The sequence below is a fragment of the Oncorhynchus keta genome, chromosome 30 (assembly GCF_023373465.1).
Source record: "Oncorhynchus keta strain PuntledgeMale-10-30-2019 chromosome 30, Oket_V2, whole genome shotgun sequence".
NCBI lineage: Eukaryota > Metazoa > Chordata > Actinopteri > Salmoniformes > Salmonidae > Oncorhynchus > Oncorhynchus keta.
The window spans coordinates 19,416,973-19,429,032 of NC_068450.1; the positions used below are offsets into that span (position 1 = coordinate 19,416,973).

Genomic DNA, 12,060 nt, shown 5'->3' on the forward strand with positions numbered 1-12,060 from the left:
GTCGTTGTCAGTGATCAGGCCTACCACTGTTGTGTCATCGGCAAACTTAATAATAGTGTTGGAGTCGTGCCTGGCCGTGCAGTCATGAGTGAACAGAGAGTACAGGAGGGGATGAGCACGCACCCCTGAGGGGCTCCTGTTTTGAGGATCAGTGTGGAGGATGTGTTGTTACCTACCCTTAACACCTGTGGCCACACGTCAGGAAGTCCAGGATCCAGTTGCAGAGGGAGGTGTTTAGTCCCAGGATCCTTAGCTTATTGATGAGCTTTGAGGACACTATGGTGTTGTACACTGAGCTGTAGTCAATGAATAGTATTCTCACATAGGTGCTCCTTTTGTCCAGGTGGGAAATGGCAGTGTGGAGTGCAATAGAGATTGCATCATCTGTAGATCTGTTGGGGCGGTATGCAAATTGGAGTGGGTCTAGGGTTCCGGGATAATGGTGTTGATGTGAGCCATGACCAGCCTTTCAAAGCACTTCATGGCTACAGATGTGAATGCCACCGGTCTGTAGTCATTTAGGCAGGTTACCTTAGTGATCTTGGGCACAGGGACAATGGCTTAAAACATGTTGGTATTACAAACTCGGTCAGGAACAGGTTGAAAATGTCAGTGAAGACACTGCAGTTGGTCAGCGCATGCTTGGAGTACACGTCCTGGTAATCCGTCTGGCCCTGCGGCCTTGTGAATGTTGACCTGTTTAAAGGTCTTACTCACATCGGCTGAGGAGAGCTTGATTACACAGTCGTCCGGAACAGTTGATGCTCTCATGCATGTTTTAGTGTTACTTGCCTGGAAGCAAGCATAGAAGTTATTGAGCTTGTCTCATAGACTTGTGTCACTGGGCAGCTCTCGGCTGTGCTTCCCTTTGTAGTCTGTAATAGTTTGCAAGCCCTGCCACATCTGACGGGCGTTGGAGCCGGTGTAGTACGATTCAATCTTATTCCTGTATTGACGCTTTGCCTGTTTGATGGTTCGTCGGAGGGAATAGCAGGATTTCTTATAAGCTTCCGGGTTAGAGTCCCGCTCCTTGAAAAATTATTTGTTCAATTTGAGGTGAGTAATCGCTGTTATGATGTTCAGAAGCTCTTTTCGGTCATAAGAGAAGGTAACAGCAACATTATGTACTAAATAAGTTACAAACAATGCGGAAAAACAAACAAAACAGCGCAGTTGGTTAAGAGCCAATAAAACAGCAGCCATCCTCTCCGGCGCCAAATGTATCAAATGAGTGTGTTCCCGCAAGCATGTATCTGCAATGTCAGTCTCTGTGTGTACACACGTATATTCCTAGCAGTATATCTCTTTCTCTCTAGGGGCCGGATACGATGACGCCACGTCTAGCCAGGAGAAGGAGGATGATGCAGTTGCTCCAGGAGGATACTACAAGTACGTCTGGGACATCAACCCTAATGATGGTCCGACCGTGGGAGACCCAGAATGCCTCACCTACTCCTACTCCTCCCAGGTGGACACTGTACAAGACTTCAACTCTGGGCTCATCGGGGCTCTGCTCATCTGCAAATCAAGTTAGAGACACAACTTTATTCCTGCTATGTTGATCCCACATACCTTACGTCCAGATACATCACAACTTTATTCCTGATATGTTGATCCCACATACCTTACGTCCAGATACATCACAACTTTATTCCTGCTATGTTGATCCCACATACCTTACGGTCAGATACATCACAACTTTATTCCTGATATGTTACTCCCACACACCTTACGGCCAGATACATCACAACTTTATTCCTGATATGTTGATCCCACACACCTTACGTCCAGATACATCACAACTTTATTCCTGATATGTTACTCCCACATACCTTACGGTCAGATACATCACAACTTTATTCCTGATATGTTGATCCCACATACCTTACAGTCAGATACATCACAACTTTATTCCTGATATGTTGATCCCACACACCTTACGGCCAGATACATCACAACTTTATTCCTGATATGTTGATCCCACATACCTTACGGTCAGATACATCACAACTTTATTCCTGATATGTTGATCCCACACACCTTACGTCCAGATACATCACAACTTTATTCCTGATATGTTACTCCCACATACCTTACGGTCAGATACATCACAATTTATTCCTGATATGTTACTCCCACATACCTTACGTCCAGATACATCACAACTTTATTCCTGATATGTTACTCCCACATACCTTACGGTCAGATACATCACAACTTTATTCCTGATATGTTACTCCCACACACCTTACGTCCAGATACATCACAACTTTATTCCTGATATGTTGATCCCACACACCTTACGGTCAGATACATCACAACTTTATTCCTGATATGTTGATCCCACACACCTTACGTCCAGATACATCACAACTTTATTCCTGATATGTTACTCCCACATACCTTACGGTCAGATACACCACAACTTTATTCCTGATATGTTACTCCCACATACCTTACGTCCAGATACATCACAACTTTATTCCTGATATGTTGATCCCACATACCTTACGGTCAGATACATCACAATTTATTCCTGATATGTTACTCCCACATACCTTACGTCCAGATACATCACAACTTTATTCCTGATATGTTACTCCCACATACCTTACGTCCAGATACATCACAACTTTATTCCTGATATGTTACTCCCACACACCTTACGGTCAGATACACCACAACTTTATTCCTGATATGTTACTCCCACATACCTTACGGTCAGATACATCACAACTTTATTCCTGATATGTTACTCCCACACACCTTACGTCCAGATACATCACAACTTTATTCCTGATATGTTGATCCCACACACCTTACGGTCAGATACACCACAACTTTATTCCAGATATGTTGATCCCACACACCTTCCACAACTTTCTCTCTACGTATCACACTCCCCTTACAGTACAGTCAGACCCACTGTGACACATATCTGCCTGGTAAAGGAGGAAATGAATGTGGCTGCTGGACTCATAGCTGACTGGGACTTATTATGTGCTCTGCTCTCAGTCATACAGTGATCCTATCCTACCTAATGGAAAAACTATGTGAACAGAAGGAGGTCTGAATCATATAAACGCCGTACTAAGTAGGGATTGTCAATAGTTTACTGCACATTAAGAAGCTTAATACCCAGATTACCACATGGCCTGACTATTAAACAAATGAGTAATCTGACCAAATAAGTCATTTGAACAAATGAGTAATTTCACCAAATGCGTCAATTCACCAAATGATATTGTGATATTGTGATATTCAGATCAATCAACGAATGTGTTATCTGTATTCTCTGCTTCCCTTGGGTTCTCACAGCTGCATTTACAGATAATGGAGTTCGGAAAAGCAGAGAGTTTATTCTGCTCTTTGCTGTTTTTGATGAGAGTAAGAGCTGGTACGGAGAGGTGGGGAGTTTCCGGAAAGATTTAAGAAGGCCAGTGCAAGAAAACTGTACCACACTATCAATGGATACGTCAACTCAACTTTACCAGGTCAGGAGCTAGTTTAGCATGTTACTGTATAGAGTCAACAGAACAGAGTCCTGTTGTCAACTATGTTTGGTATGTGTGTAGGTCTGACGATGTGCCAGGGACGAGATCATGTGTTCTGGCATCTCATTGGAATGGAAACGTCTCCAGAGATCCACTCTATACAGTTCCAGGATCACACTCTGCAGGTACAGCATATAATGCAAGTTTAAATCAGGGTTTACTTAAAGCTGTCAACAAATCATTACTAATGGTCAACCAAGATTTTCCTTTTCAGAATGTTTTGACAATGAAGTTGTTATAAGTCATTTGTAAGAATGTGTAACCAGTTCAGCAGCATTTCAGTCTGAGCCTAAATCTACCCTTGTGATTCCAGGTGATGGCCCACCGTAAGGTTACTGTGGAGATGACCCCTATGACCTTCACCACAGCGGAGCTGAAGCCCAGCACTCAGGGGAAGTTCCTCATCAGCTGTCAGATCCAACCAAACAGCCACGGTAAGAGTATGTTCTCGCAAAGTTGTGAAATAAAGTTTTGATCAATTTGAAAGTTCCCAATTTGATTTGACACTCCTGTGTGAGGTACCAGAGTGAGACTTACACATTTGAGCCCGAGTTGCATGAATAATTATGTTGTTGAGAATGTGCTCTAAGGTATATATAATATATATATATATAATAAGGTGTCTTATGAGGTGCTATAAGAAGTCTTTTTATATCTTTGTTCCAGTGGGCATGAGTGCAGTCTTTGAGGTGGAGGACTGCCCAGAGCCTGTGACGGTGCCCGGTCCTGATGTGCGTCGGGTCCAGCAGTCTGAGAATGAGGAGGACTATGAATATGGAGATGACATGTTTGAGTTATTTGTGTTTAAGCCTGTGAAAAGTCGGGCTGTGGGGCGCTCTCGAGGGGGGAAGAACAAAGTCTGGGTCCATTACATTGCTGCTGAGGAGATCAGTTGGGATTACGCACCCCACCTCAGCCAGGGAGACAGGTACGAAACCCCACCTCAGTTAAGGAGACATGTACGAAACCCCACCTCAGCCAGGGAGACAGGTACGAAACCCCACCTCAGTTAAGGAGACAGGTACAAAACCCCACCTCAGTTAAGGAGAAAGGTACAAAACCCCACCTTAGTTAAGGAGCAAGGTACGAAATCCCACCTCAGTTAAGGAGACAGGTATGAAACCCCACCTTAGTTAAGGAGACAGGTACGAAACCCCACCTTAGTTAAGGAGCAAGGTACGAAATCCCACCTCAGATAAGGAAACGGGTACAAAACGCCACCTCAGTTAAGGAGAAAGGTACAAAATCCCATCTCAGTTAAGGAGACAGGTACAAAACTCCCACCTCAGTTAAGGAGACAGGTACAAAACCCCACCTCAGTTAAGGAGAAAGGTACAAAACCCCAACTCAGTTAAGGAGAAAGGTACAAAATCCCACCTCAGTTAAGGAGACAGGTACAAAACCCCACCTCAGTTAAGGAGAAAGGTACAAAACCCCACCTCAGTTAAGGAGAAAGGTACAAAATCCCACCTCAGTTAAGGAGACAGGTACAAAACCCCACCTCAGTTAAGGAGACAGGTACAAAACCCCACCTCAGTTAAGGAGAAAGGTACAAAACCCCAACTCAGTTAAGGAGAAAGGTACAAAATCCCACCTCAGTTAAGGAGACAGGTACAAAACCCCACCTCAGTGAGGGAGACAGGTACAATACCCCACCTTAGTTAAGGAGTCAGGTACAAACCCCACCTCAGTTAAGGAGAAAGGTACAAAACCCCACCTCAGTTAAGGAGACAGGTACAAAACCCCACCTCAGTTAAGGAGAAAGGTACAAAACCCCACCTCAGTTAAGGAGACAGGTACAAAACCCCACCTCAGTTAAGGAGAAAGGTACAAAATCCCACCTCAGTTAAGGAGACAGGTACAAAACCCCACCTCAGTTAAGGAGACAGGTATGAAACCCCACCTCAGTTAAGGAGACAGGTACAAAACCCCACCTTAGTTAAGGAGCAAGGTACAAAATCCCTTCTCAGTTAAGGAGACAGGTATGAAACCCCACCTCAGTTAAGGAGACAGGTACAAACCCCACCTCAGTTAAGGAAACAGGTACAAAACCCCACCTCAGTGAGGGAGACAGGTACAAAACTCCACCTCAGTGAGGGAGACAGGTACAAAACACCACCTTAGTTAAGGAGAAAGGTACAAAATCCCACCTCAGTTAAGGAGAAAGGTACAAAACCCCACCTTAGTTAAGGAGCAAGGTACAAAATCCCACCTCAGTTAAGGAGACAGGTACAAAACCCCACCTCAGTTAAGGAGAAAGGTACAAAATCCCACCTCAGTTAAGGAGACAGGTACAAAACCCCACCTCAGTTAAGGAGACAGGTACAAAACCCCACCTCAGTTAAGGAGACAGGTACAAAATCCCACCTCAGTTAAGGAGACAGGTACAAAACCCCACCTCAGTTAAGGAGACAGGTACAAAACTCCACCTCAGTGAGGGAGACAGGTACAAAACTCCACCTCAGTGAGGGAGACAGGTACAATACCCCACCTTAGTTAAGGAGCAAGGTACAAAATCCCACCTCAGTTAAGGAGACAGGTACAAAACCCCACCTCAGTTAAGGAGAAAGGTACAAAACCCCACCTCAGTTAAGGAGACAGGTACAAAACCCCACCTCAGTTAAGGAGAAAGGTACAAAACCCCACCTCAGTTAAGGAGAAAGGTACAAAACCCCACCTCAGTTAAGGAGCAAGGTACAAAACCCCACCTCAGTTAAGGAGAAAGGTACAAAACCCCACCTCAGTTAAGGAGAAAGGTACAAAACCCCACCTTAGTTAAGGAGCAAGGTACAAAACCCCACCTCAGTTAAGGAGAAAGGTACAAAATCCCATCTCAGTTAAGGAGACAGGTACAAAACCCCACCTCAGTTAAGGAGACAGGTACAAAACCCCACCTTAGTTAAGGAGCAAGGTACAAAATCCCACCTCAGTTAAGGATGCAGGTACAAAACCCCACCTCAGTTAAGGAAACAGGTACAAAACTCCACCTCAGTGAGGGAGACAGGTACAATACCCCACCTTAGTTAAGGAGACAGGTACAAAACCCCACCTTAGTTAAGGAGACAGGTACGAAACCCCACCTCAGTTAAGGAGTCAGGTACGAAACGGCACCTCAGTGAGGGAGACAGGTACAAAACCCCACCTCTGTGAGGGAGACAGATACAAATAAAATTGTATTTGTTACATGCGCCGAATACAACAGGTGTAGAACTTACAGTGAAATGCTTACTTACAAGCCCTTAACCAACAATGCAGTTTAAGAAATAGAGTTAAGAAAAACTTAAGTAAAAAAATGTAATAAAATTGGGGGTAGAAGCTGTTAAGGAGTCTTTTGGTCCTAGACTTGGCGCTCCGGTACTGCTTGCCCTGCGGTAGCAGAAAGAACAGTCTATGACTTGGGCGACTGGAGTCTTTGACAATTGTTTGGGTATGTCTCTAACACTGCCTAGTAATATGGGTCCTAGATGTCAGGAAGCTTGGCTCCAGTGATGTACTGGGCCGTACGCACTACCCTCTGTAGCGCCTTACGGTCAGATACCGAGCAGTTGTACCAGGCGGTGATGCAACCGGTCTGGATGCTCTCGATGGTGCAGCTTTTTCACTTTTTCACTTTTTCAGGATCTGGCGAGCCATGCCAAATCTTTTCAGTCCCCTGAGGGGGAAAAGGTGTTGTCGTGCCCTCATCACAATTGTCTTAGTGTGTTTGGACCATGGTACTTCGTTGGTGATGTGGACACCAAGGAACTTGAAACTCTCGACCCGCTCCACTTCAGCCCTGTCAATGTTAATGGGGTCCTGTTCAGCCCTCCTTTTCCTATAGTCCACGATCAACTCCTTTGTCTTGCTCAGATTGAGGGAGAGGTTGTTGTCCTGGTACCACACTGCCCGGTCTCTGACCTTCTACCTATAGGCTATCTCATCGTTGTCGGTGATCAGGCCTACCACTGTTGTGTCGTCAGTAAACTTAATGGTGATGTTGGAGGCGTGCTCGGCCACGCAGTTGTGTGTGAACAGGGAGTACAGGAGGGGATGAGCACGCACCCCTGAGGGGCCCCAGTGTTGAGCATCAGTATGGCAGATTTGTTGTTGCCTATCCTTGCCTACCCAAGTCCGGGATCCAGTTGCAGAGGGAGGTGTTTAGTCTCAGGGTCCTTAGCTTAGTGATGAGCTTTGTGGATAATGTGGTGTTGAATGCTGAGCTGTAGTGAGTGAACAGCATTCTCACATAGGTGTTCCTTTTATCCAGGTGGTAAAAAGCAGTGTGGAATGCGATTGAGATTGTGCCATCTGTGGATCTGTTGGGGCAGTATGCGAATTGGAGTGGGTTTAGGGTTTCCAGGATGATGGTGTTGATGTCAGTCATGACCAGCCTTTCAAAACACTTCATGGCTACCGACGTGAGTGCTACAGGGCGGTAATCATTTAGGCAGGTTGCCTTCGCTTTCTTGGGCACATGCTGGTCTGTTTAAAACATGTAGGTATTACAGACTGGGTCAGGGAGAGGTTGAAAATGTCAGTGGAGACACCGCACATGCTCTGAGTACACGTCCTGGTAATCCGTCTGGCCCCGCGGCTTTGTAAATGTTCACCTGTTTAAAAGTCCTGCTCACATCGGCTACGGAGAGCGTAATCACACAGTCGTCTGGAATAGCTGGTGCTCTCATGCATGCTTCAGTGTTTCTTGCCTTGAAGCGAGCATAAAACGCATTTAGCCCGTCTGGTAGGCTTGCGTCACTGGACAGCTATCGACTTGATTTCCCTTTGTGGTCCATAATAGTTTTCAAGCCTTGCCACATCTGAGGAGCGTCAGAGCTGGTGTAGTAAGATTCAATCTTACTCCTGTATTGACAATTTGCCTGTTTGATGGTTCTTCTGAGGGCATGACTGGTTTTCTTATATTAGTGTCCTGCTCCTTGAAAGCGGCAGCTCTGCCTTTAGCTCAGTGCAGATGTTGTAATCCATGGCCTCTGGTTGGGATATGTATGTACGGTCACTGTGGCGACGACGTCGTTGATGCACTTATATTGATGAAGCCGGTGACTGAGGTGGTATACTCCTCAATGCCATTGGATGAATCCTGGAACATATTCTGGTCTGTGTTAGCAAAAACACTGCTGTGGCGTCGCATCTGCGTCATCTGACCACTTCCGTACTGAGGGAGTCACTGTAATTTACTGCTTTAATTTTTTTTTTTTTTGTTGCTTCTCTGTGTGTGGTCTAGAATTTATTTTCCTCTTGTTGCACATGTGACATGCTGGTAGAATTAGGTAAAACAGATTTAAGTTTACCTGCATTAAAGTCCCCGGCCACTAGGAGCGCCGCTTCTGGATGAACATTTTCTTGTGTGCTTATGCCTGAATACAGCTCGTTGAGTGCGGTCTTAGTGCCAGCATCGGTTTGTGGTGGTAAATAGATGGCTACGAATAATATAGATAAGAACACTTTTGGTAGATTGTGTGGTCTACAGCTTATCATGAGGTACTCTACCTCTGGCGAGCAATACCTTGACACTTCTTTAATATTAGACATCGCTCACCAGCAGTTATTGACAAATAGACACGTGCCCCCGCCCCTCGTCTTACCAGACATAGCTGCTCTGTCCTGCTGATGCACGGAAAAGCCAGCCAGCTCTATACTATTCTTTATCATTGTTGAGCCACATCTTGGTGAAACATAAGATATATACCGTTTTTTAATGTCCCATAGGTAGGATAGTCTTAATTGTCCAGTTTGTTTTCCAATTAATGCATGTTGGCCAATAATACGGAGGGTAGTGGTGGTTTACCTACTCTTCGGCGAACTCTTACAAGGCATCCCGCCTTCCACCCCCTTTTTCTCTGTCTTTTCTTCACGCAAATTATGGGGATTTGGGCCTTGTCTCTACAAAGCAGTATATGCTTCACATCGGCCTCATTAAAGAAAAAATATTTGTCCAGTTCAAGGTGAGTAATCGCTGTTCTAATGTCCAGCAGATCTTTTCGGTCATAAGAGACGGTAGCAGCAACATTATGTACAAAATTAGTTACAAACAATGCAAAAAAAAACATTATCACAAAACCCCACCTCAGTGAGCGAGACAGGTACAAAACCCCACCTCAGTAAGCAAGACAGGTACAAAACCCCACCTCAGTGAGCGAGACAGGTACAAAACCCCACCTCAGTGAGTGAGACAGGTACGAAACCCACCGCGGTGAGCGAGACAGGTACAAAACCCCACCTCAGTGAGCGAGACAGGTACAAAACCCCACCTCAGTGAGCGAGACAGGTACGAAATCCCACCTCAGCCAGGGTGACAGGTGGGAAACCCCACCTCAGCCAGGGTGACAGGTAGGAAACCCCACCTCAGCCAGGGTGACAGGTAGGAGACCCCACCTCAGTGAGCGAGACAGGTACGAAATCCCACCTCAGCCAGGGTGACAGGTAGGAGACCCCACCTCAGCCAGGGTGACAGGTAGGAAACCCCACCTCAGCCAGGGTGACAGGTAGGAGACCCCACCTCAGCCAGGGTGACAGGTAGGGGACCCAACCTCAGCCAGGGTGACAGGTAGGAGACCCCACCTCAGCCAGGATGACAGGTGGGAAAGAGGGTAAAGGGGTGACAGAGTGGGAGGGGGGTGAGAGAAAGGAAGACTGGGAGTGAAATGGAAAATAAGAGTTCAGAAGGGAGGGAGGACTGAGAAAGGGAGAGGGTCAGAGAGAGTGTGTATAGCCAGAAAAAGACTAGGACAGGAAAGGGAGAGAGTTCATGATCCTAAAAATACTGATACTACCCTCCCTCTACTGTCTCTGTGTTCCAGTCAACTGTTATCGGAATACTTTCCCAGGGGCCCTCATCAGCTGGGTCATGAATATAAGAAGGTGGTGTATGTAGAATACACTGACCAGACCTTCACCAAGAGGAAATCACCTGTTAAAAGACTGCTGGGACCACTGCTCAGAGGACAGGTGGACGAACACTTCCAGGTGTGTACCACAATCAACAAAACAAACAAGCAAAAAAATATGTATCTGAATAGATAGTAAAGAAAGTAAAGATCATTCTAATTGTTTCTTCAGATAGTGTTCAAGAACCTGGCAAGTCGTCCGTTCAACATGTATCCAAACGGCCTCACCAGGATTTCTCCACTGAGGAAAACAGAGAACGGTAAGAACTGGCATTATGATAAGATGAAGCAAGATAATATTACTGACTATGCATTTAGGTTTGGAATCATAACTAAATCCTTTATGGAATAGTCATCATATCCAGTGTGTTAATATGTTGAGGTCTGGAGAAACTCATAAACGTTTTATAGTCATAGTCTAATAGTCATTCTAATAGTCATTCTGTCAGACTAATAAAATCTCTTATTCTCTTAGTCATTCCTAAGTCATTAGTCATCAGTGTTCCCCCCGGTGTCTGTGTGTGTGTAGAGGGTGAAAAGGACCTACGCTCCCTGGCTGTACCCCCCAATGGGACATATGGGTATGTGTGGAAACTAACAGCAGAGGATGGGCCCCTGGAGGGAGACCCCCAGTGTCTGACCCGTCTGTACCAGAGTACCATCAACCCTGAGAGAGATCTGGCCACTGGCCTCATAGGACCCCTCCTCATCTGCAAGAAGGACTCCATGGACACCAGGGGGCGGCTGGTGAGAATCGACACTTAATATGTCCATAATGACACATAGGGTTGGATTTTCAGACATAGATTTAAGTCTAGTCTTGGAATAAGAATAACTGTCATTGGAGAATAGAGATGTTTCCCTGAAACTGGCCCAATATGACATCAGTGCATTATTTCTCCTGCAGCTTGATCAAGTCATACACTGATAACTTAGATGTTGTTGTTTGTAGCAGTGTGAGTTCTTGTGGTTATCATAACCTAAGATGTCCAACTTGCAGGTGGGCCCAGATAAAGTGAAGCAGTTGATGTTCGCTGTGTTTGATGAAAACAAGAGTTGGTACATCAATGACAACATTCAGAAGTACAGCAAAGACCCCTCCATGGTCAACCCTACAGACCCTGACTTCTACAACTCCAATGTCATCTACAGTAAGTAAGGTTTTCCTGCCTGGTTATCTTGGTTCTTGATGAAAGTGGTGACACATGTCTGCTCTGTCACCCTTTTTGTGTGCTATGTTTTTTATCTTGATCTCATTTTTGTTTACAGACGTGAACGGGATTATGTTCAACGAGCAGAGGGTCCAGGTGTGTAAGGATGACGTGACCTTCTGGCACCTGTCCAACGTGGGGACGCAGAGCGACTTCTTGTCCGTCTACTTCACAGGAAACCCCTTCATGAAGGACAACGTGTACGAGTCCGTCCTCACACTCTTCCCAATGTCCGGGGAGACCGTTACCATGGAGTCTCAGCTAATCGGTAAGGTCAAAGGTCAAATGATCCTACTGCAGTTGTATTCAGTAGGCATCGAATGGAAGAACATATTTTAAACAGGGAGGTGCTACAGGTCCATTAAGAACACAGGTTTTCACTACGGTGCATCCTACTAAAACCTGACCCTG

At 45.6% G+C, this 12,060-nt stretch overlaps 1 protein-coding gene and 2 long non-coding RNA genes across 8 annotated transcripts in view; 2 read left to right on the top strand and 1 right to left on the bottom strand.

The window, feature by feature from the left end:
* The window catches only part of LOC118363929 (coagulation factor VIII-like), a 34,381-nt gene that overhangs the window by 2,041 nt on the left and 20,280 nt on the right, over positions 1-12,060 (top strand). Inside the window, 11 exon segments of the mRNA XM_052486996.1 lie at positions 1,317-1,529; positions 3,319-3,414; positions 3,417-3,494; positions 3,576-3,679; positions 3,868-3,988; positions 4,221-4,482; positions 10,352-10,517; positions 10,611-10,698; positions 10,968-11,185; positions 11,439-11,589; positions 11,708-11,917. Coding sequence (XP_052342956.1) covers positions 1,317-1,529; positions 3,319-3,414; positions 3,417-3,494; positions 3,576-3,679; positions 3,868-3,988; positions 4,221-4,482; positions 10,352-10,517; positions 10,611-10,698; positions 10,968-11,185; positions 11,439-11,589; positions 11,708-11,917 — 1,707 coding nt within the window.
* On the bottom strand, positions 4,921-7,104 carry LOC127913949 (uncharacterized). 6 transcript variants are annotated; one of them, XR_008087353.1, is made up of 5 exons: positions 6,418-7,104; positions 5,922-6,386; positions 5,272-5,550; positions 5,087-5,148; positions 4,921-5,024 (listed from the first exon to the last, which is right to left on the bottom strand). It is a non-coding gene; the product is annotated as an uncharacterized LOC127913949 (long non-coding RNA). The 6 variants fall into 6 exon arrangements; XR_008087355.1 differs by having other exon boundaries at positions 5,860-6,386; XR_008087354.1 differs by having other exon boundaries at positions 5,829-6,386.
* Positions 5,138-6,521, top strand: LOC127913950 (uncharacterized). The gene is made up of 3 exons (XR_008087358.1): positions 5,138-5,227; positions 5,289-5,567; positions 6,497-6,521. It is a non-coding gene; the product is annotated as an uncharacterized LOC127913950 (long non-coding RNA).